Raw genomic sequence first — 23,482 nt, 5'->3', positions numbered from 1 at the left:
CGAGAGATATCCGTCTTCACTGCTTTTATATCTATACTATCGCTTTTCATACGGTTACCTTTAGTTTCTTTTGCTAATTTTCCTTTGAACGGACACTTCTGCATCCACCTCCGTTCGAATTTTCTTTATTTTTTCTGTGTTTCCTGCTCTTCGTATCACTTCGTTAGTGCGCACGCGAGGCCCACGTAAGCGCGCGCCATCTTTTGCAGCCTGAGCAGGCGTGATTTACGCGTGATCGCACCGCCGATCGCCAGTTTTATATCTGTGATCAGCGGACCGTCCTTTCATATTTCCCGCTCAAAACTAAGTCTTCCCCCCCCCCCCTTCCCCACTACTCGTCCTCACTTCCCGCCCCAAGCCTCTACTTTCGCACACAAACGTACAAACGTACCTTTTCTTGCTTGCTTGTTACTTTTCTTTTCCTATGATGCGTCGTTCTGCGGCAGTTCCTTGATGGATACGACGAGGTTGACCTTACCGCTGATTACAGCTGCGCCAGTATGAGCCCCTGGGAGGGTTCTGGCGCAATAGGAGTGGAAATGGGGAGGACGTCGGGGGGAGTCACGCGAGCCATAATTATACCGGACGGCCGGCTGGCCACTCTGCACGCAGCAGCACAGGCTGGAATTAGCTCTTCACTCTTTTCTTACCTTCAGCACCAAAGGACAGGACCGACTCTGCCATCGCTCTCAGGCCTTCTAGTCAACCGGAAACGCCTTCTCCGATTGAACCGCTGCTCCGCTATTGCTTGTATCCCGTGGATCTGACTGCATTCGCTGCCCTAGTTGCTCCCCCCCCCCCCTTTTTTTTCTGTTCTTATTTCCCGAGTTCGAGTCGCGCGCACTACTCCGGATTCATGGTCTCGAACGCTGCTCCGGTGATGCTCTGTTTCTTCTGCCGGTCTCAACTGCTTTGATCATTTTCTAGTCCGCATGGATCCCACTACGTGTGCATCACATGCTCCTTTCTCTCTCGCTCTCTAACTTCTGCCTTTGCACATGCTTCTTTGTCCTCCCTCTTCCTAGATCCATGCTTTAGCTCGGTCGGTGTACATGGGCGATGAGGATACGCTCGGAACAATCTCATTTTCTGCTCGATGCGCATCGGATATCGTACTCTCTTTGTGTTCTTCGTGTCACTCTGTCCTCGAGCTACTCATCCGACCCGAATGTTTTTCCTGCCCATTTTTATTTCTACCCGTATTCCACCTTGTTTCACGATGCGGCTTCATTTCTGACGATGATTCTTGTTCTCCGGATTTCGTTTCGCTGGCGATATTATATTGACTCGTATTGCTGCGTTCCCCCCCCCCTTATTTTTTAAATTTTTTTTCTCTTAGTTCCTGCTCACTGCGCCGCGATTCAACTGAGAGTCCCGGATGCAGTGGCTCTTCTAATCCCTGCCGAACAGACATGCCAAGGGCTTCTCGCGCTGCAGCACTGGTCGTAGGCGGAGGCACCGGAAAGGTTTCGAGCTTTCCCATGGAGCTAGGCCGAGCGTTCGCTCTCGCTCAACAGACTTTCAGAATGTCAAAGCAGTATAGTCTAGACCCGCTCGCTATTCATCATTATCTCTCTTTCTCTGTCTCTCTCTCTTCTTTTTCTGTGCTAACCATGTCGTTTGCACGGAAGAGTCAGCACACGAACTGCTTAGTTGGAAACGGATCGGGTGCTGCGATGTGGCTTATTGTACAGGCAAAATGGTTGCAGTTTCGTTCAAGGTGTGCGAAGCAGGGACAGCGTTGGCTAATGCATCCTTACTCGCAGTAAAACTTACACCGTTCAAAGCAATAACCTCCACGCTTTTTTTCTTTTCTTCTGTCTCTCTTTATGATTTCAGAAAACATTCGCAACCTGGCACGCCAACACACTTCTTTGGACAACCACGCGTCTTGTTTAAGAATTGAGGAAAGTGGTGGGGCCAGGGGGGGAAGAGCTTTGTGGGAGAAGACGTGCCACGTGACGTCACAAGGATGTCAAGATCACCGCGTTGCAAGTTTGGCCTTCGCTTTCTAGCGCCAATAAGGAGTATATTCACTCTGAATCAATGGATAGAGGGTAAAATAAATGTGTTACGTGGCGATCCAGACTGACTTACTTCTTCCGTTAAATGTTTCTTTGAGTAACATTCGCAATCACTGAGCAAATTGGTTGTTGACGATAAGGGTCGCCCTCTTCGACCAGGAAGCGTGTCGTCGAAAGACAACCTGCAGAAAGAGAGCGGGAAAGAAAACAAATAAAGGAAAGCGGGAAAAATTAAGTTGACAGATCCATGACAACATGCGTATAGTGTATAAGGAAGACGAAATATTGTATTGCGTGGACGCCTGTATGCCGCCGGCCTTCCTAAGATAAAGCAAATACTCAACATCTGACTCCTGGGTACAAAGAGGAAAAAGGGGGTGAGGTGATTGAATATGGAGATGAAGGAGGTAGTTGAGGGGGGGGGGGACAGCGCCGATGGGTAGTCAAGAGGAAATAATATTAAGGCACGCGTTGACATTATACGTTAACAAAAAAGAAAACGAAAGATTTTATCACTCATGCACGCTTCCCGAAAACCCTGAGTAAGGGAACGTGCAGGCGCACATCTGAATGCACGCCCTACTTGAAAAGTAAGCTCGACAACTCCAAGGTTATCCTTCTTGTTTCTTTCATATTTATGGCCACACGTGCGCCAAGGCTTAAATGATTTTGCTGTTCACTGCCTACCGGTTTCACTTTCCACTGATAATTTTATTTTTGTGCTTGCCCTATTTCGCAAACCCGCTCAAGCGCTGACGAAGCGTTCATGCGCGCACCTGTCCTGGCGCGCTCAGCGTAATTCCTCGAAAGCTAAAAAAAAAAATGGACGATGTGCTCCATTCGAGCTTATAACGCGCCTGCTTCGCTCTCTGCGTCCGCGCCTGCGTAAAATTGCCTCGCATCATCTATTCCATTTTTTTTTTCTTACAAGGTACTTCGGGCACAACGAAGGGCACCACGGAGCTGTGCACCTTCTGTTATCACTCACCTGTTTGCACTAATCTGAGCTAAAAATCACGAGATTTTTCTTCCCTAAATCGGGTACGTTCCCCAGTGCGCTCTCTCTCACGATTCGCCGGCACTCAGTCTAACGTACGGCCTCATATGTGAGTACAGACCTGAGGGAGAAAAAGAGAGAGAACCCTCTAATGAAAGGCAGAGATTTTAGCCGGCGCATATACATCGCTGACATGCTACTCTGCGTGGGGAAGGGATTTGGGGAGAGAAAGAGAGAAGGAGTGAGGCGCAAAAAAGGGAATAAGCTAAAAAATAATAATTGGGCACTGACTTTTCTCACTCATGGGCAATGGTAAAGTCCTTCAATGTATGCACCGTCCTACAATGAGGTGACAGAATTCGCCGCGTGAAAGGTGCATGAGAGTGACAGAGTGGAAGTTCGTCGAGTTGACCGATGTTTTCTAAGTATGCAAATAAAAAGTTTATCGCACGCTTCTGCTGTGTGAGACAGGCTAAAGGACGAGTACAGGCCGAAGTTGAACGAAACGAAAAAGAAAAAAAAAGAGAGACGTAGGCAAGAACAACCCATAAAGAACTTCAGGCCTGAAAAAGGCCTGAAGTTCTTTATGGGTTGTTCTTGCGTAGGTCTTCCTTTTCCCTTTTTCGTTTCGTTCAACTGCTTTTATACTACTAGCACTGCGTGCAATGGTATTTTTTACTTCTTCTGGTACATTTTTGTCTTTTTTTTACTTTACGAAGCCTTTTTGAGCAAAATTTACTGCTGCGACATTGTCACGCATCAAATGCCGGGATTTTGCCTCTAGCACGATGCTTCGCTACACTTCTCCTACTTGTAATACTTACTTCAAAATAACATTGGAAAATTTCTACTGATTTAGCAAATCCTTTATCTGAGTAGAGAGGGAAAGAATGTTATATTTAAATGGTATCTGGAGGCCTATTTTGGGGAAGTGGGTAATAGGAAGAGAAATTAGGCTAATTGGGGCTCACTACAAAAGCTTCTCGAAATGGAAACGCTGACATCCACCCGGCTTATAACATGAAGCTACAAAGGAAACCCATACGCGCTTCTCATATAGAAAGCTTCGCAGTTGAATAAAAATTCGTCCTTTCTCGGGAAGCCCGCGAGGTGGAGGATAGTTCATGAAAGGGAAATTTTATAATCCACCCGATGCTAGGACGAAGCAACAGAGGGAACCCTTTGTTGTTTCATTTGTAGCTTCGTGCAGCATTCACGTGAATTAGAATTTTTTTGTTCGAGAAAGGTTGTTCAAACACGTTTATCTATTGGATAGTACAGCAGCCTCTCTAACTTATTATCATCAGAGAAAGAGACCTTTTTATTTGCATAAAATTTTATTCTCTTTCAAAATATGTGACATATCATGGCAACGATTCATGTGCTACTGCCCCGCAAACCTTCAGCTTTATTGTTTAAACTAGGCCTAAACTTAAGCATGAGTGCTTAATTTGGAAAGTCGGTCAGAGGTCAAATTACAGATGTACTCAATTTAACTGAGAATTTAGCAGCTGGCTTCATCCTATATACCTTTTGTCACCAGCATATCATTGATAGAGCTGAGTCTTGGTTTACCTGAACTAGCTTCACGCCAAAGGTATGTCCTCGTTTGTATCGCAGTCATCAGGTGTGTTTTCCCTAATTCTAGTTGTTGTCACGGACCGATAATAGGTGCAGAGTATTTCTTTAGTGAACCTAAAGAAGGGGTTGCCGCCTTTATCGGCGTCAGCTACTGCTCTTCGCAGGGCAAGCAAAGCTAAAAGCACAGTCAATAAACGCCGAAAATCACTGAACGCCATAAAAAATCACTAACATTCGCGAAGTTACACGCACAAGTAAACGAAAGCATTCTACTGAGTAAAAAAATGGCTGTGGCTTAGGTAAGGTTAAGCCCAGGATGCGAAGCATACTAGCCTTTATTTTAGTTGTTGAACCACTGTTTAGCCTGGTGAACTGCTGTTGCTTGGCTATATTTGGTTCGGCTAGACGAAGAAACAACTCATGCATTACTTCTTCGCCTTCAAGAGTGGAACGCGACAGCGTTCCCGTCGACCCGCCAAGGGGTGTAAGACAATGGGCTACAGGGCAGCGACTACGCGCCTCGCATTGGACGCGGTGAGCGTCGAGCAAAGCAGCGTTCGGCGCGGCAACGAAATGTGCGCCTGAGCAAGAGACGCACGCCTTAGAAACAGCGCGTTTCTAAGGCAACACCGCATTCACTAGAGGCGCTTTTGTACCGCTTTGAAGCGTTGTACTCGTGGCTCAGTGGTAGCGTCTCCGTCCCACACTCCGGAGACCCTGGTTCGATTCCCACCCAGCCCGTCTTGCAAGAGTTGAGCCAAAGCCACTTCTCCTCTGTCGTGACGTCACGGTGTCACGTGATTTCATGGTCACCGCCGCGCCTGAGGAGCTGGGTTGAGCCCTCGTAATATGCTTCGCATAAAAGGCACTCCCGCGTAATAGTACCATACTAATACTCTTTCATTCCTAAAACAGCAGTTGGTATACTTAGGTCCGCCGTGTTTTCGTTCAAAAAAATGGCTGTGGCTTAGGTAAGGTTAAGCCCAGGATGCGAAGCATACTAGCCTTTATTTTAGTTGTTGAACCACTGTTTAGCCTGGTGAACTGCTGTTGCTTGGCTATATTTGGTTCGGCTAGACGAAGAAACAACTCATGCATTACTTCTTCGCCTTCAAGAGTGGAACGCGACAGCGTTCCCGTCGACCCGCCAAGGGGTGTAAGACAATGGGCTACAGGGCAGCGACTACGCGTCCCGCATTGGACGCGGTGAGCGTCGAGCAAAGCAGCGTTCGGCACGGCAACGAAATGTGCGCCTGAGCAAGAGACGCACGCCTTAGAAACAGCGCGTTTCTAAGGCAACACCGCATTCACTAGAGGCGCTTTTGTACCGCTTTGAAGCGTTGTACTCGTGGCTCAGTGGTAGCGTCTCCGTCCCACACTCCGGAGACCCTGGTTCGATTCCCACCCAGCCCGTCTTGCAAGAGTTGAGCCAAAGCCACTTCTCCTCTGTCGTGACGTCACGGTGTCACGTGATTTCATGGTCACCGCCGCGCCTGAGGAGCTGGGTTGAGCCCTCGTAATATGCTTCGCATAAAAGAAGTTTAAAAGTTGTGATAGACGCACGGTATGAAAAAGAGTGGCGTCCTCCTTAGTTAAACCCCTTTCTCTCGCAAAGTGCTGCCCGGTAGTTTTTACGTAAACTATGACTGCGCAGTCATTCGTACGCGCTGTTGCTGCGGGCGTCGTCGTGCTCGTCCTCTGTGTGCTTTGCTTTATCAAGGAACCGTGTGCAGATATCACGTGTTTACTAATTTAACTTTCATTACCCAGCTAAGTTTGTTCATAAGAAGCCCTTGACCATGTTCATGCAGTGCACGTATCGTAACGGAGGAGCTCAAGTTAGGCGGAAAAAATAGCGGCACCTTACGAGTGAACAAGCTGGCACGCAGAACAAAAGTCAGCATTGTGTGCGCAGTGCCTTCGACAAGGTCCGCTGGGAAGAATATATATTTTGTCTTTATTCTACGTATCACGGTAACAAAAGAAATAAATTGTCTAGCACCGCTAAGATTCCACCACGGCCTCCTTTCAACGTGTCTTGCTTTCTCTCAACCTCTCACTGTTTCGGTGAACCAACCAAGCGGAAATAAGTTTCATGGCTCCCTTTAATTTCGCGGACATTTGAACAAGATGAAAGGCGAGCATGGACGGCGACGCCAGCGCTAACATGACTTAATTATTGGTTTCATCTCTTCGTAAGCCGCGGCTGCTATGTGTATTAAAGGTACTGACGCGACGAAAAAGCTTGTGGTGCGAACATCTAAGGACTGATAACGTTGCAGAGTGCACTAAAGGCAGAAGCTGCATGGGCGTAAAAGCAAGTTCAGCCACTGTTTGCGAAAAGACGCGACCTCCTCTTTTAAGCTGAGGGCGTTTTAATCAGATCGCCTAGCCTGAAATCTGTATAAACGTTTTTTGCCTGACTGCTTGCCTGAGAGTGACGCTCCAGTACGAAAAATTCTATGCATACATTAAAGGGGCTGAAGATATCACGAAGCTTCCACTGGTCGAGGATCGAATGAATTGATTGATATTACATTTATCGTATCCAACAATTACCGAGTACTGAGAGCGCCTAATTAGCTTTTTTCTTTCATTGATGTATCGGGTAGTTGGTCACGAGTTGGCCTATAATGTAATTTCAATTTATGCGCAAGCTTTCTTTGTCAGTTTATGTGCATTTTATGGCAGAACGCTTGAAGGTAAAGGTGCCTCTGAAGCCCGCCACAGTTTATTTCCTTTCTTTTGTTATAAGAGGTAAGGTGGAGTTGAAATGGACATATTAAGCAGATAATGCTTTGCAACTTCTAGGCAGCCGTTGAGAGTTCACAATTCACCCCACGTCGCAGGACTCACGAGCGGCTGTTAAGAGTGTAATAAAGAGAAAACTACCATCAAGCTCGCAGTAAAGGGCATGCCATATTACTCTGCCTGCCTCGATATATTGGCATTGCTCTTGATGACTTCGCTGAAGAGGCTTCCCGATCATGAAGGAACCCGAACATTTCTCATGCCTCTTTGCAGAACGAACGTTGCAAGGAGACTTCATTTACCGGCTCGAACCACGACGTAGGGTTAATGGTCTTCTCATTTCTCAGTGGATCTCCCGCGCACACTGGATCCTTTCTCGGAGCTACAACTGCCATCGCGAATTTCCCACTCTGATGCGCCATTGTTGCGTCGCCTTTGGCTCCGAGCTTCATTTGCAAAAGCTCAGTCATTCTTCATTTGAATTGGAAAGGCGCCTAATGTGCGACGCTGGCGATATCGAAGAGACTCTTGATTACCTTCTGTGCCATTGTTCTCGCCACGACACCCAGCGCCGCACTCTCCGGACGCGATTAAAGCGGCTGGACTCGAGACCGTTTTGAGAAGGGCTTTGGGCCATGGCCGTGCGCGCCCACCTAGCTTAGCGGCTACGGCGTTGCGCTGCTAGGCACGAAGTCACGTGATCTAATACCGGCTATACGACGGCCGCATCTCGATGGGGTCGAAATGCAAGAGCGCCCGTGTACAGTGCATTTGGTGCGCGTTAAAGAACTCCAGGTGGTCATATCCGGAATCTCCCACTGTGGCGTGCTTCATAATGAGGTCGTAGCTATAGCACGTAAGGTCCCAAAATTAACTAATTAATGGTCATGCGCATCGCTAGAGCAGAAAGCGATGAGAACATTACTGCAGTTTCTATAGTCGACAGACAGGTCCCTGTGGCCGTCTATAGAGTCGGTGTGCAATATCACGTGTACGCCTTCACCCGAGCGCTTTCACGTGCGCCTTTTGACTAGTACGCCCTCTCCGACTTTCTCTCTCCCTCTTTACACCCCATTATCCCCTCCCCCAGTGCAGGGACGCAAACCGGACGTGCGCCTGATTAGCCTCCCTGCCTTTCCCTTCTTCTTTCTCTCTTTCAGAGTGAGACAGTCGATCGATCAACAAATAAAATGGATCGATCAGTACTAAAAATCAATCAACTGAAACCAGGCATTAAATCGACTTCCCTTTACAGGAGGCGTCTCCTTCATAGGCATGATGATCGGCGGCTTGCTGTGGGGCAATCTGGCCGACAAGATGGGTCGTCGGCGCACGCTGCTATCAGCGCTGCTTACCAACGCGTTGTTCTCGGTCATCACCACCTTTATGCCCACCTACGGACTCTTCACCGTCACCAGGCTTTGCTCGGGCATCGGGTGAGTCCCTGTACCCTTCAGAAAGCGTATTACAAGATCCATGCAGTTTAGGGCTGTGCCCCTATGGTCACTGAAAAGGGTTCTTACAAGGGTGAGGCGTCCGGATTTTTGCAGGCGCGACTAAATTGTTTAAAACCTGCCGACCCCTTTCCTGTGTAAAACTAAGATGATGCCATTCGGTTCTACAATATGATCGGAGAAAATATTGTTTCAATTTTGTTCCTCAAGAGAAAACATGTGACGCAGTGATTGCATGCATAGAAGTTGACTATAGTTGCTCTTTGGGCATGTTCGTACGTCATGCATGCTAACAAGCATAAGCGTAGCGCAAACGACACCAACAAGACACAACAGCGACGCAGACACAACTTACACACGACGCTTGTGTGCGTTGTGTCTGTGTCACTGTTGTGTTTTGACATCGTTCGCGGCCCGTTTAAGCTCTACGGAAAATTTGAAAGAATTGGCTCTCCAAAATTGAAGTTCCTTGAAAGTGGTTTGTACACGAGACGTTCCTGATGTTCTAGTTGTGGTCTATATTTGTTACGAGACTCGGAAACTCAACGGAAAATGGAGACCTGCTCAGAACAGTAGGTTGTTTTATCCCAGTGCTACTCAATAATGTTACCCGATCTGCTATGCGTATAGAATAGCAGATTGTATAATGAGAATTCGCTTAGCCATTTGTGTTTATAGAGTGTTTGTTTGTTTGTTTGCTTGCTTATTTATTAATTTGTTTCTTTGTTTGTCTCTCTGTTCGCTCATTCGTTCGTTCCTTCGTTTATTATTTATCGATGTCGTATGACATTACAGAAGACAGCGGATCGTATAACATATACAGGCATTAACGTGAACGCTTAGTTGAAGTATACAAACACGCAAGAATGGGAGATATAGGAGGCTGGCACGTATTAAGGTGAAATCCTTAAGTAGCTCGTTGCAATGGCTCATACCCGAAAAAAGCAGCGTCTAGTCCAGTGATGGAAAAAAACCAGTGATGTAAAAAATATCATTAGTTCTTGCAGGCATTGCAATGACATCGCTAGCCTAGATCATATGCTCTGGCGTTGCCCCTCGTTACGAGGCACAGAACAAATCAACGAGGACAAGTGGCTCTCCGCTATCAAGAGCCCCGATGCCGGGGCGCAACTATGGGCTGTCCAGAGGGCCCACGATGCGGCGGTCGGGCAAGGCCTGACTGTCCCAACGTGGGAGCGGCCCGCAGCGCGCTGAGTCGCGTACCTCAGGACCTTATTAAAGTTTCGCATCCATCCATCCATCCATCAGGAATGGCCCATATACCCCAGTAAGCAAGCAAAGATGCAATGACCGAATATGAACGAAGAATCGAAACAAAGAAAGGACGAAAGAAGGAACGAATGAAAAAGAAAGAAAGAAAGAAAGAAAGAAAGAAAGAAAGAAAGAAAGAAAGAAAGAAAGAAAGAAAGAAAGAAAGAAAGAAAGAAAGAAAGAAAGAAAGAAAGAAAGAAAGAAAGAAAGAAAGAAAGAAAGAAAGAAAGAAAGAAAGAACGAGACTTTAGGTAGAGCATTAGGTGCTCGCGTGTGTCGTTGGGGATCGAGGTCGACCTATAGCGTCATACGTTTACTCCACACTGCGGCTCGTTATGTATTGCGTGAAGTCTGGCCCCTCCGATCCTATAACTTAACGCATTACCACGTGTGCGGCAGGCTTTCGCCTTAACGGGTTACAGGAATGTAATATGCTGCCGAATATTCTTTTCACTTCCTTGTATGATTTTGGAATAAATGGCCCAAATAACTTACAATATAAAATGTAATATGTGCTTAATCTTGGTGATCAGCGCTATTTTATACGCGCAATGGCTTAAAACGAAAGATATTGTGCTTAAATGATAAATTGTTATGATGAATAACACGAAAGAAAGCCAAATTCCCCGTGAACATGAAGTTGATAGACAATTTTGCTGATTCATACAAGTATGTCATCATGTTTCAGCGGTATCGATCACGATCGAACTGACTTCTTTTGTTCTTGTCTCCTACTATGTCTTTACCACCCCCTTCCCCGCTGCCCTTAATTTCCTTTTTTGTGCCATAGCGTGGGTGGTTCTATTCCCATCGTGTTTACGTACTACGCCGAGTTCCTGCTGAAGAAACACCGTGGCCGCAATCTCTGCTGGCTGCTTCTCTTCTGGGCCATCGGTGGCGTCTTCGCGTCCGTGATGGCCTGGGGACTCATACCCAGAACAGGTATATCGCCACGTCCGCTACGTTCCATCATAATCATCACCATAATAATTCTTCTGGCCTCTATTGAAAGCAACCGCTACATGTCCAAGAAAAGCTCGTCTCCCCCTTTACCCTATCATAATCAGGTTAACCAGCCTTCTTAAAAAGGAAACGACGGGAAAACTCCTCTAATCGTTTTTCCGCAGACATCGGGTCATGATAAATTGTGACCTTCCTGCTTCAACGACTCACAGTGTGCGTTCGTTTAGATTGGTGTTCGCATTTCGGCATCGCTTGTGAAAGTTGCAGTGCATGAAGATAAATATTACATGATAATAAGGTTGTGGCCAGTCGGGTACATACACCTAAACATTGTGTGAGGTTAGACGTTGCAAAAGTGAAAAATATAAAGAATTCTGCGCGGGGCACTTAGTTCTATAGCATTTATTTGCCGTTTCACGTGGATTCCAAAGCGTGCCTGGGATCTTACTTTATTTTATTTTTTTGCATACCGTACTGACACTCGTGTAACTTTCAGACATTATAAGAGTGTAAATGGATGCAGTCCCGTCAGCTTGGTTTCTAATCGAATCGCAAATGTGTGCGGTATGATGACCGAATACGAGGATACAGTGTGCCAAAATAGGCGTGCACGAGTGCCGACTTAGTATGCTCTGAGGACTGTTTCGTCGGTATCAGCCAGTTTCCCGCAACCTTTCAGAGATCGAGCCTTTCTCTTCAAGATTATTTGTATAGATGAATAGCGCAAAGGGAGATGCAGGAGAACCTGAAAAAATTCTAAAATAAAGAATTCAATATAAATCATTTGTGTTTATCGTTTCCACAAACTGCTATCTTAGTACACTGGTAGGTTGCAGGGGCGGGTGCAGTACCGAACAAGTTAATATTCGGCATCTGTCGGCATTTCCTTCACGTGTAACACAAAATGCGCTTACTGCGATGACACAATGAGTACAGCGACGATAATGCATTTCGTCTGTCCGGCACCTTCGTCGGTAACCCCATCGTTATCATTGCGTATATCAAACATCGCGTAAGAACAAAGAGCGTACGATGAGTGTAACATGCCGAACCTACCAGCCGGCTGCAGCGTGTCCTTCAGAAGCTTCACCAACACCCGTCTTCTCGCTTTCATTGAAAGCCGCCTTTGCCCGTCTCAGAAGATCGAGCCCGTCTCCTGCTTGACCTTATCCTAATCAGATAAGCCCGTTATGAAAGGAAACACCGGGAAACCTTATCCGACGGTTTCCCACCTCGACGAAGGCCACGCGCGTTTCATTGATTTCCCCAGCTCGTGTCCCTCGTCGCGCGCAGGCTTCCTTTGCCGTCAGCCCTGCCCCCGTTGCATAATGTATCCCGTGTTCGTGCCGATGGACCCGCGCGTAGACACGTCTATATCCCCTCGCACCGCTGCAGGGGCTAACCTGCTCGGGCTGGGAAGGCTTCACTTCAGCAGCTGGCGGGTCTTTCTGCTGATCTGCTCGTTCCCGGCCGTCGTGTCCGTGCTGGGACTCGCCTTCCTGCCCGAGAGCCCGCGCTTCCTCCTAGAGGTCGGTCGGCCGTAATTGTCTCTCTCTCTCTCTCTCTCGCCTTTGGTGGGCTTGCTTGCTTGCTTACTTGCTGTTTGTTCGCTGTTTTACAGGTGCTCTATATATTGCATGCTTCTCGCGCAGTTTTCTTTCTTTTGTCTTGGTTGGCTCGCTTCTTACTTGCCTTCTTTCACGACTGAGTGAAGTGGCGCACTTGTGCTCTGTTGCTAAATTGGCACATAGACAGTAATGCGATTGGACATTGACACATATACAAAAAACAAAAGAAACACGCATGCACAAGCGCACATCATACAAGTGTCCCGCACTCTTCAGAAGAAATGTAAGAATTACACAGATTTTTGCGCGGATGGATGTAAGAAGGAATTTGGAGGGGGGGGGGGGGGAGGCGTAGTGGCCGTGGTGCAAAATTCGGTATCAAGTATTCAATTACTTCATTTTGCTTCTGTCTTCACAGCTGAATTTTGTGCCATATGGACGGTAGTAGAAAAAAAAGACATTGCTGATAAGCACAGCAATGGAGTCATCTACAGGGTGTCCCAGCTAACTTTAGCCAGAGTTTTAAAATATGCAAATGTCACGTAGCTGGACATAACCAAGGTAATGCGGTTTGCCGTCACTTGGAGATACTGAGATTACCTTTTTCTTTCATTTTACCTAATTGCATAATTAGTCCTAATTAATTAATCAGCTTGTCATATACTTGAAGGAAAAGTATCATGAGAAATTGTAGAGCAACATGAAAAAGTCCCGACACAGCTTTCTGTTGCTCAATATGTGCTACATAAACGAGTGTGAACGAAGTCCATGAATATATGCAAAGTACTTCCAGTGGCCAGTCGCGTGGCAATTTTGCGTGCATTTGCGGGCTTCTTTCACGCTCGGAAAAACATTTTTATGTAGCACGTATTGAGCAACAGAAAGTTGTACCGGGAGTTCTTGATGTCGCTTTACAATTTTTTCATTGACACTTCTAATTTATTTAAAATATTTGAGAAGTTCATTCACTAATTAAGACTAACTATCTAATTAGGCGGAATGAAAGAAAAAGAATTTGAGTATTTTCAAGCGACGGCAAACAACATTACCTTGGTTCTGTCCAGCTACGTGGCATTCCCATATTCTTAATCTGGGGCTAAAGTCAACTGGGACACCCTGTATACTGATTCGTTGAGTGCACTAAAAGCTCTAAATCTAAAATCCGAGTGGGAACCCCTGCTATGCGATATATTAAGCATGCTGGTTTCTAACAAACTCGAGAAATCCACCCGCTTCTGCCGGGTCCCAAGCCATGTAGAGATACCAGGGAACGAAACGATAGAGGAATGTCCATCCATGGCAGCACACAGAAACATAACGAATACAACAAAACCATTTAAGTATAGCCCCTGAGCGATATGGAAGGCATTGGGGTCAAAATTGCAACGCGAATGAGACTCTTGCACGAGTAACAAGCTACATCTAACTATAAAACCGTGCTTGACGAGTGGAAGTAGTTAGTTAATTAAATGTGCTTTAGTGGCGCAAAAGCGGCTAAGGCTATGCTGCACCATACACAAGGTGTTTTAAAATCTGCTTTAAAAAGAAAAATACTGTGTTCATCTATATTTTCTGTAGAAAGCCAGTGTCATCTAGAAATTTACGCACTTCAGGTAATGGAACTTATCGCATCATCTTCTAAAATTAAAGCAGGGTGTAAAGTTATGTGTAATTTATATCAATTGTGCAAAACGTTTCATCTGTGTACTTCAATATGTGTGCATGTCAGTAATATATGCATAACTGTTAGTGGTTCTTGGCATTTCTCGCATGTTCTTGCGTCTTCCTTCGTAAGTAAATAGTTGTGCGTGAGGTGTGTGTGCCCAATTCGTAGTCGGCATAAAACTACTTCAAAGAATCGTTGCTGGTAGTAACATGACCTCCACTCACCAAGTATGGGTTTAGTGAGATGTAGCTTGTTGTATGCACAATGGTCCCATTCGTGTTGCCATTTTGACGTTAAGGCACTCCTAATTGCGCGGATACTACCTTTATATGGAAGTATTGTGCTTGTTATGCCCTTGTACGGCTGCCATCGACGCACATCTGTCAGCTGCTTTATCACTCGGTATCCCAACATTTCTTGGGACCCAGCAGGAACGAATTGATCTCCCGTATTTGTTAGGCGCCACCATGTTTAAGGTATCTCCTATCAGGGGCTCACACTCACATTTTCAGACGTAGAGTGGAAGCAGTGTCACCACACGGGACGGTTCATTGAGGCAATCTTATGTCGACTTCGGATTGGGCACACACACCTCACACACATTTCTTTTTTACTTATGAAGGAAGAACAATCAGCATGCGAGAAGTGCCACGAAGCATTAACAGTGAAGCACATTTTGACCACATGTACACATATTGAAACACAGAGACGAAAACATTTGCTCAAATTATATAGCCTACACATACCTTGGCACCCCGCTTTAATTTCAGGAGACGATGCACAGGTGGGACATACTGACGTGCTCAGCTCTTTAGATAAACATGCCTTTTACATAAAGTGTAAAGCAGTGCAACTTTGCTGCATTTACATTTGATTTGTTAACACCTTGTGGCTGGTGCAGCATGGCCTAAGTCGCTTTTACGTCAATGAACTCGATTTAACTAAGGGTTCTGTAATGTGGACGGATCTTGAGCTGAGTTGAGGATTTGCCATCCATGTCAGTACATGTAGGACACCTCTACCAATGGTGTTAAAGATTCGAAAGTACATGCCACAATGGTGTAGCACATAGAACACATATTAATAAAGTAGTTGAGTTAGTTTCAACCTGAATAACTCTATCTTTTCGCAATAAATTTGTAACGGAACAGAACGAGTCATTCGTAAGTGTAAAGACGGCTGTCAAACGTGATGTTAGGCATATTAATTGGATACGATATACATCCTGCAGAAGCATATAATATAGGGCATTGGGTGTAAGAGATGTGGGGCCTGTAAGCTCTAGTATATTTTTTATAGCGCTCGTATGTTTGTCAAACCTAATAACATGTTTGACATTAGGTAATTGTGAAGACCAGTCTAATCTTGTTTAGCTGTTCAGTTCAGCAGTTCGCTTCATCGCTACAATTGCTCGTCCAAGTTCTCTAATAACTCGTATAGTTAATTGCTTGTACCTTAGTTCTTGCTCATATTTCCTTTTATCGGAGACTCATTTTTTGCTTAGTGTGCTTAAGAGCACTTAAATCATACATCACCAATGGTTAAACACACATACACACTTTTTTTTTACTTCGTGTCGATTGTGCCCACTGCCAACCGTTGTCTCTTTTCGTCAAACCAATAACACGGCTGTATTTTAGCGCGAGCCTTCTCATGTCGAAATCTACGTGAAACACAAACGAGGACTTAAAAAAAATATCGAGTCGACTCAAAAAGTCGAGGAGAAAACTTAAGTTGCCCCCCACTGCTTCTAAATTATTGGTTCTTGGGAATGTGAGCCAAATCATAATTTTAACCGAAATGAAGAAAAAGAGCGCAGAAGGGTTTTATTTTTTACCTTGTTCTTTGTGCGAGACAGAAAATTGGTTGGTGTATGGGTCATGCTGCGTTATAAAGGAACAATATACCTCTACTAGGATATAGAAGAAAACGTTGCTGCTGTTTTCAATCTCTCACTAAACTTTTTTCTGCGTTAGCGGCATATAACACTGAGAGTGCTTTTTGCGTACCACACATAAGCTGGGGCAGAGTATTATAGTCACCGCAAGGATTTCATCAACTTTCATTGGCTGAGTTCCAGAAAGATTTGTCTGCGCCGCTGAAAAAAAAAAATAAGACGAGCTCTCTTCTGTCTGGAATCTCTGGATCCTAAACGCAAACGACTTGGAGACGGCCTCACGAAACCCTGTCATTTGAAAACGATGTCTGTTTCGCAAACGATGATTTTCAAATTTTGAGAAGGGCTCCAAAAGCTTTACGATGACTAGACCGCCACGTTGAATAGAGTTTGAGTTTGCCGAGTCCCTAATAACAGAGCGCAGCAAGTCTCTATGAGGACCCACTCAAAACCGACGCCGATTTACTCCACCTCGAAAGTCTGGGAACTGCAGAAGTGAGCTCGCGTTTTGTTTTTAATCGTTTAGTTCGGCCTACGTATATACCTTCAATTCGTGATATACTACCTGAGGGGAGGACGGAGAAGTAATATTACGATACTAAAATGGCAAACATAGAAATGAATTCCGGAGGAACTATCCTTGTAATGCGAGTCGTGGGCAGGTAAATCGGCCCATTTTTTTATCAGTCTCGGAGTCATCTAGCATACCAATGACCCCGCCGGCAACGTGATCGTTTTTTGTTTCTTATTTAATGTTTGCAGAAGAAACGACGGGGTAGAAGCTTTAGTGTAATGTTGCGTTATCTTTATCTTATAGTAATGGTCAGCGAGTCGTGAGATATGCCGATGGACGGATAAGGTTGGCAAGAAAAAAAATAACATAAGACTCATTGTATAGTTAGAGAGCCTTACTTGCTTGAGACAAACAGACAGATTCTGTAAAGATGCGAAGATGAAATTTTTGAATGTCAATTTAGTTTTTCAGCAATTGATTGTCTGTTTTTTGGCATTGCGCTATATTTAGGCACTCCACGACTAATTGCTCAAATCGCCAATATAGTCGCGCAAATCATTTACTGAAGTGTCTTGGTTCCTGTTGGAAATGGTAACGCTTAACGCGAATGCAGGGTCCTTTTAAGCTTTACTTTTCCGCTTCGCAGATGGGTCGTGACGTGGAGGCCATGTGTGTTTACCAGCAAATATTTAAAATGAACCACAGCAACAAGCCCGGAGTGGAATATCAGGTACGTGACAGACTCATAATATGTTTCCCAATAAATATAACGCTTTATTATTATTTTTTTGCATCTAGAAACGATGTGCAATTCAATAATGACACGCGTACTCAATGAACTTGTTTCAATGTGTAAGCGTTTCCTACACAATGTCTTGTTAGTATGTTCCCTTTCTGACTCTTATTTCAGAAATTGTTATTTGATATGTGATCTTTCCAATGAAGATATCAAACGTCTGTATACTTCTCAGTTTATTTTGCTCATGCATTGTAGTATCACGCGCCCTCTTTGCCAATATTCGGGAGTACAGCCCATGTCAAGCCTGACAGATGGCTTTTTGTCATCACCCTCCAAATGTGATGGATGCGGAAATTGAAGTATGTATGTATGTATGTATGTATGTATGTATGTAAGTATGTATGTATGTATGTATGTATGTATGTATGTATGTATGTATGTATGTATGTATGTATGTATGTATGTATGTATGTATGTATGTATGTATGTATGTATGTATGTATGTATGTATGTATGTATGTATGTCGTGTTGATTGATTGATTGATTGATTGATTGATTGATTGATTGATTGATTGATTGATTGATTGATTGATTGATTGATTGATTGATTGATTGATTGATTGATTGATTTAGTTCAAAGTGGATCATGAGCTCAAGTCAAAAAGCGCATTTACTATTCTGTTAGTCATGCTCTTCCGTTTGAAGGCCACGTGTTGAAGGTCACAAAGACAAGGTTTATGGATTCTTGTCTTATACGGAGAAGCGAATGTCCACACATTCTAAAGAAAAGTCATATCACCAAACAAAAAGTATCAACTGTGACATATGGGAAATGGCAGATAAATGATTAGAGGGGAAATAAATAGCGTAACATTTCAGCAGAAAACTAGCCTAGGGTTCAGGCTAGAACTAATATTCACACATCAAAAACCAACTATATTGACTGTACCGCGTGTTTGAATGCACTTGTAGAATCAGCTTGTTTAAATTTCAGCAGTCGGTGGTGACGCCTACCCTTCTGTGACTCATCCATTAGTAGTAATGGCCAATAATTTTTTAAGCACTTCGCCTTTTCTTGTTTCAATATCTAAGGCGAGTACACACTAACAGCTGTTTTTCATTAAAACTATTAAGGTTCTCCCACCGTGCGAACATTTCCATATGTGTAGTGTTTTCAAGGATCTAAAAATCAGGTCAGGCAACGCGCCAAAACGTACCCAGGTTCCGGGAAGTCTAATTGTCGCCTTCTGGAGCGATGGAGCAACTCGGCGAAAGTTACCTGAGTCCCAGGCAAGTTAAGAGTGGTCTAGTTGCTCAAGGCGACCCCGCTGACAGTTTATAAGACATTATTAGGTCCAATATTTAACCCTTATTTCATCATGGAAGCGGAAAATGTATCATTCCTGTGCCTCGGAATGACAAAATGCATGCAAATGTAAAAATAAATGAAGCAACAAGAAAACTCCTAGTGGAGCTAGCTCTTGGCAACATATCGAAGTATTTTCTCGTGTACTGCCAGCAACACAGGTGGTTGGAAGCAGCGGATAGTTCTTTAGGCCTCTTCTGTCGCCATCATAATAATGGGAAGTGCGGCTACGAATTATTTGGACACCATTTTTTGCTCTACTGAAGACGAGTATTATGCTGTAGGCAGAAGGATCCAGTGACACCATGCAGGGACCAAACCTCAGCGTGATGAGGCGCACGGCCATTTGCGAAATATCCGGGCGAAATATGTCTTTCTGCGACACCATGTAAGACAAATTCTGTAATGAAAGCCTCCGACAATCAGATTTCTGAGATTAGCTTTGTTTTTTCTGCGCGTAGAATGTTTGTTGCAAATCATTATGATTCCTGCAAGAATTTGGGCCGGAACGGGTCAACGCTCTGAACGAACATTGTAAGAGGCGATTTATTGGTGCACATCATGTGCTTTAGTGTATGTCGCGGAAAGAAGTAACGTAAAATTGTCAGGAGCAAACAGGCCAGTTTGCTGAAGGTAGGTTCGTCGGTAACCTTCAGGGGAAGAAGAGTGATACTTACAGTTAAGCAAAAGCAGAGTGGTTAGACGGTATCCCCTGAGTGCTGAGAGGCCACGTACACGTATACGAGGGCACGTCCAACTTTCCTGCGAGATACTGGTCTGTAGAATATGCCTTAACTATGTATGTGCAGTGTTATGTCTGGCTCAAGTGTCTTATGTCCTGTGTGTATCATTTTCATTCCATCGCATTCATTTCGAATTTCGTGTCATAGGCGTGCCTCCAGGCAAACCTCCACAGGTTTACTTTGAGGCCGTGGAAGTGGCGCTCTTATGTGGGCGGAAAAAGCACACGGCGTCTTGGAGAAGTACGAGATGGCGTTCGTCAAAACTAACAGTGGTTTTTCGATACTTCGTTGTCGCCATTTCAGCTCTCCGAGCTGGAGCTGCCAGGCCGCAGGGCGTTTCACGGAATTCCCCCCGCTGTCAACAGAACCATGCTGTCCGACCTCTGTTTCTCCTTGGAAAGCGTAAGCGCTTGCAGGACTATTGTTGTACTCACAGTTTCCGATTGGGGCCACACGAATGATGCAGATTTGACCGCAAAAAACTGATATTCGTTACTGAGTAAATTTTTCGCACGCTACGCCCACCTCGTTTCGTGTCAATGGCTGTATGCATGTTATTCCTTATTTAATAGATAGCTATTTCTTCTGTTTTATTTCTCGTAAATGTTCTATGCTTATAATCAATCTGTACACCCGTGAGCAAAAGTATGAGGACCACAGGGTCGCCGAAAAAAAAACTAAATTTCTTTGTAATTAACATGCACATACTGAAATTGACGAGTACACTGGAAAGGTCACAGTGCCAAGCTTGGACTGCAGTGCTCAATTTCAAGTTGCATTCACAGCCAGAGGAAAAGGTCGGCTTGTATCGAGCAATCCCTGGTCCGTATACTTTTGCTCACGGGCGTACGTGAAGCCAAACGGTAACGTTGTGTTTTCGCTTACACATGAAAGCTGTGCAGTGAAGATCCGGTAAAACAAGCTCGGCATGTCACCATAACTCGGTTGCAGCAAATTTCAGATATATCGAATTTGCCCCATAAAATTGTGGTGTACAAAGCGGGAAAAGAGTTCAGCTATGCTCGATTCAAATGCCACAGAACCGCAATACATCGATCGGCGCCTGCAGCCAAAAACAGCCTCCTCCTATATCGATTATGCGATAACGCCAAAATATCCTCGAAACCTACTTGGGAAACCGGTTGGCCTGAAGCCCACCGTTTCGGTCATTCGTTTCAGTTAAAACATTTTCTTTCATAAATACCACACTGACACATTTATTGAATGCGCGCAAGCCAATGCATCGATGTCGGCAAATCTTAGCTAGCTTAAGCTAAGCTTAAGCATTAGCTACTCCGGAGCGCATGCAGGCAGCCCTCCCCCCTCTTCACATATATATATATATATATATATATATATATATATATATATATATATATATATATATATATATATATATATATATATGTGTGCACTCGCATTTGCATGTGTTGGTCCCCATTGGACCAACGCATGCAAAGGCGGGTGCCTGTTTCTGTTGCTGTTGCTTGTGTTAAAAATGTTAAATAAAGTTCGTGCTTTTAGCGAAGCATACTATGAAACGACGGCATGAGATGTTATTCCGCCTAATATCAGTACAACACTAAGGCGTATTTTCTCTTACCTTTCTTTTTTTTTTGCAGTTTTGGAGTTCGTTTTTTCAGATGATCTGCACCCCATTCACCAAGGTCACTCTGGTTCTTCTTGTTATCTGGCTCACAACGTCGTTTGGGTGAGTACCTGACGCACATCTTCGGCTGTTTCCAATCATGATAACCCGCACGAAGTCACAGTCAACCACTCGCTGATTGTTCAGTGTTCCTGATTCTAAGCTAGCAGATCCGCCGATCAACGCGCCCCGTTCTGTTTTCCGCTACTTGCTACTTATTGTGTCTGTATGCAAGACAAAGCATTGCGCATTCGCAGTTTCTGCTGGAGCGCCTCATTCACATTGACATGCCCACAAACGAGGTAAAAGGAGATCTTCGATAATCTTGTCCTAACACTGTACGCTGGCAAGTATTGTAACGGCGATTATTATTGTTGCGGGGAATTAGTGACAAGGTGTACCAGGAAGAAGCAGAATCAAAATTTGAGCGTTGCCTTTGGCGACGCCGACGACGCCATCGTTGTCCCATCGGCAGCACCAGTTTTTCTATACTGTCCATCGATAGCTTGATATAGGTTCGTTTCAATATATATATATATATATATATATATATATATATATATATATATATATATATATATATATATATATATATATATATATATATATATATATATATATATATATATATATATATATATATTACGGGTGAACATCAAGGTACTCTTAGCGTGACTGCACTGCAAGCTCGTGAATTACGAATGCAAAGGAACCTCAGTACATTGAGAACGATTAAAGAAGGAAGATAAAAGCAAAAACTTCCGAATATTGAACGCATTGGTGAATTCCGACAGCAAGTTATTGAAGCCCGGGAGCATTGGCCGAATGGGCATTGGGGGAAGTGGAAGTGGAGTGATATTTGATGACAGGCACAGAACATTTACTTCTGCAAGAAAAAAAGAACCACATTGAAAGCCAGAACAAATAAATATACAAAGCACGAATTTCGAAGCTCGAATTACAAATGAGTCCTTACATATGTTACGTCTTGGCAGCAAAGAAAAGGTAGGCTGCAGATTAATTTCTGCCACCTGCGAAGGTCCCTCGGCTCGTATTTGTACGAATACGCTCTGGCTGCCCGAATAAATTATATCCTCCTGCTTCTGCGCTTTTGTAACTTGGGGTGCACGGGCATAGGTAGGGTTCGTTCTTTTGACGTAGCACAACGGTAATTGGAAATATCCTGGGTTGCTATCCTGAGCGCTAGTATAGCTGGGCGCATATAAACTTTTTTCAAATACAAACAGAACGCGAATAAGTACCGAGTTGAATATCGAACAGTCACATGCAGATGCGTATATTTACAGCGGGAATACTTATTTCGGTATATTTAGGTATCACGTTTGTACTGACTAGTTCAAAAAAGACAGCGAATTATCAAAGACAAAGGACCAGTTTTAAACACAAGATAACTAATTCTCAATAAAACAACTGTACGAATAGCCTCTCAACGTCTTTAAAGCCTGGTTGTGAACGATTTCTTTAAAGAATTAATGCCTAATGCATCACTCGCTCTCAGAAAACGCTAAATAATTCGTTCCCGAATAAAAAGAAATCAGCTGGAGGGAAAATTTTTTTTTAAATGCTGCTAAAGGACTTGTGTGCCGTAGACAGACGTGACTCGTTAGACGGAAAAGATGGCTGGTTTCAGCGTAATAGATAAATCTGCTAATTAACTAAACTGCCAAAAACACTAAACAAACACTGACTACAAGCAAAAATCGCAGATTGACAAGTGGTCTTCTACCGCAAAACCAAAAATAAAGCTTCCATTGTGTATTTAATTCTCCCTTGCGTCAAACACATTGGTCATTCTATCACTCCTGTTTATTCCCTATACTCCCTATACTTTGTTTCGCAGACAAATAACAATAACAATACTTTGACAGTCGGTTGTTGCGAAATATTTGGTTATATTCAAATATTCGAAAATACTGAATAGTTTTTTCTTGCGAATGCAAATAAAGGTAGTTATTGTGTAATATTAGATTCAAATTCGAAACTTCGGATATTTGCCCACCGCTACTTTTTTAGCCAATCAGGGGGCGACGTAGCATTTCTCAGAGCCACTCAGAGCTGGCAAGATGGCGAACTTGGCACTACATGGCGGAATTCGACTTTACCGAATTGCACACCCGTGGCAAGGCATTTCTCGTACAGCACGCTTAGTTTTGATGATGATAGGCCTTCGGATGATATGTGCACTTAAAGAATTAAAGGAGCGCAAGAAATCACACGGACAGGACAGACGACAGAAATGGCGCGTTATTCATCTGCCCGTCATGTTGCGAGAGTGAC

The 23,482-nt window shown here is 44.3% G+C and overlaps 1 protein-coding gene across 4 annotated transcripts in view; it reads left to right on the top strand.

Annotated features, from left to right (window-relative positions):
• The window catches only part of LOC139059348 (synaptic vesicle glycoprotein 2C-like), a 242,311-nt gene that overhangs the window by 206,586 nt on the left and 12,243 nt on the right, over positions 1–23,482 (top strand). For all 4 annotated transcript variants that reach the window (XM_070537637.1, XM_070537635.1, XM_070537636.1 and 1 more), the window contains 6 exons: positions 8,609–8,789; positions 10,870–11,021; positions 12,438–12,571; positions 17,334–17,417; positions 19,840–19,938; positions 21,159–21,247. In XM_070537637.1, the coding sequence (XP_070393738.1) occupies positions 8,609–8,789; positions 10,870–11,021; positions 12,438–12,571; positions 17,334–17,417; positions 19,840–19,938; positions 21,159–21,247 (739 nt within the window). The remainder of the gene's footprint in view (positions 1–8,608; positions 8,790–10,869; positions 11,022–12,437; positions 12,572–17,333; positions 17,418–19,839; positions 19,939–21,158; positions 21,248–23,482) is intronic.

Source organism: Dermacentor albipictus, chromosome 4 (genome assembly GCF_038994185.2).
Source record: "Dermacentor albipictus isolate Rhodes 1998 colony chromosome 4, USDA_Dalb.pri_finalv2, whole genome shotgun sequence".
Classification (NCBI taxonomy): Eukaryota; Metazoa; Arthropoda; class Arachnida; order Ixodida; family Ixodidae; genus Dermacentor; species Dermacentor albipictus.
This window is presented reverse-complemented; position numbering and strand designations above follow the sequence as displayed.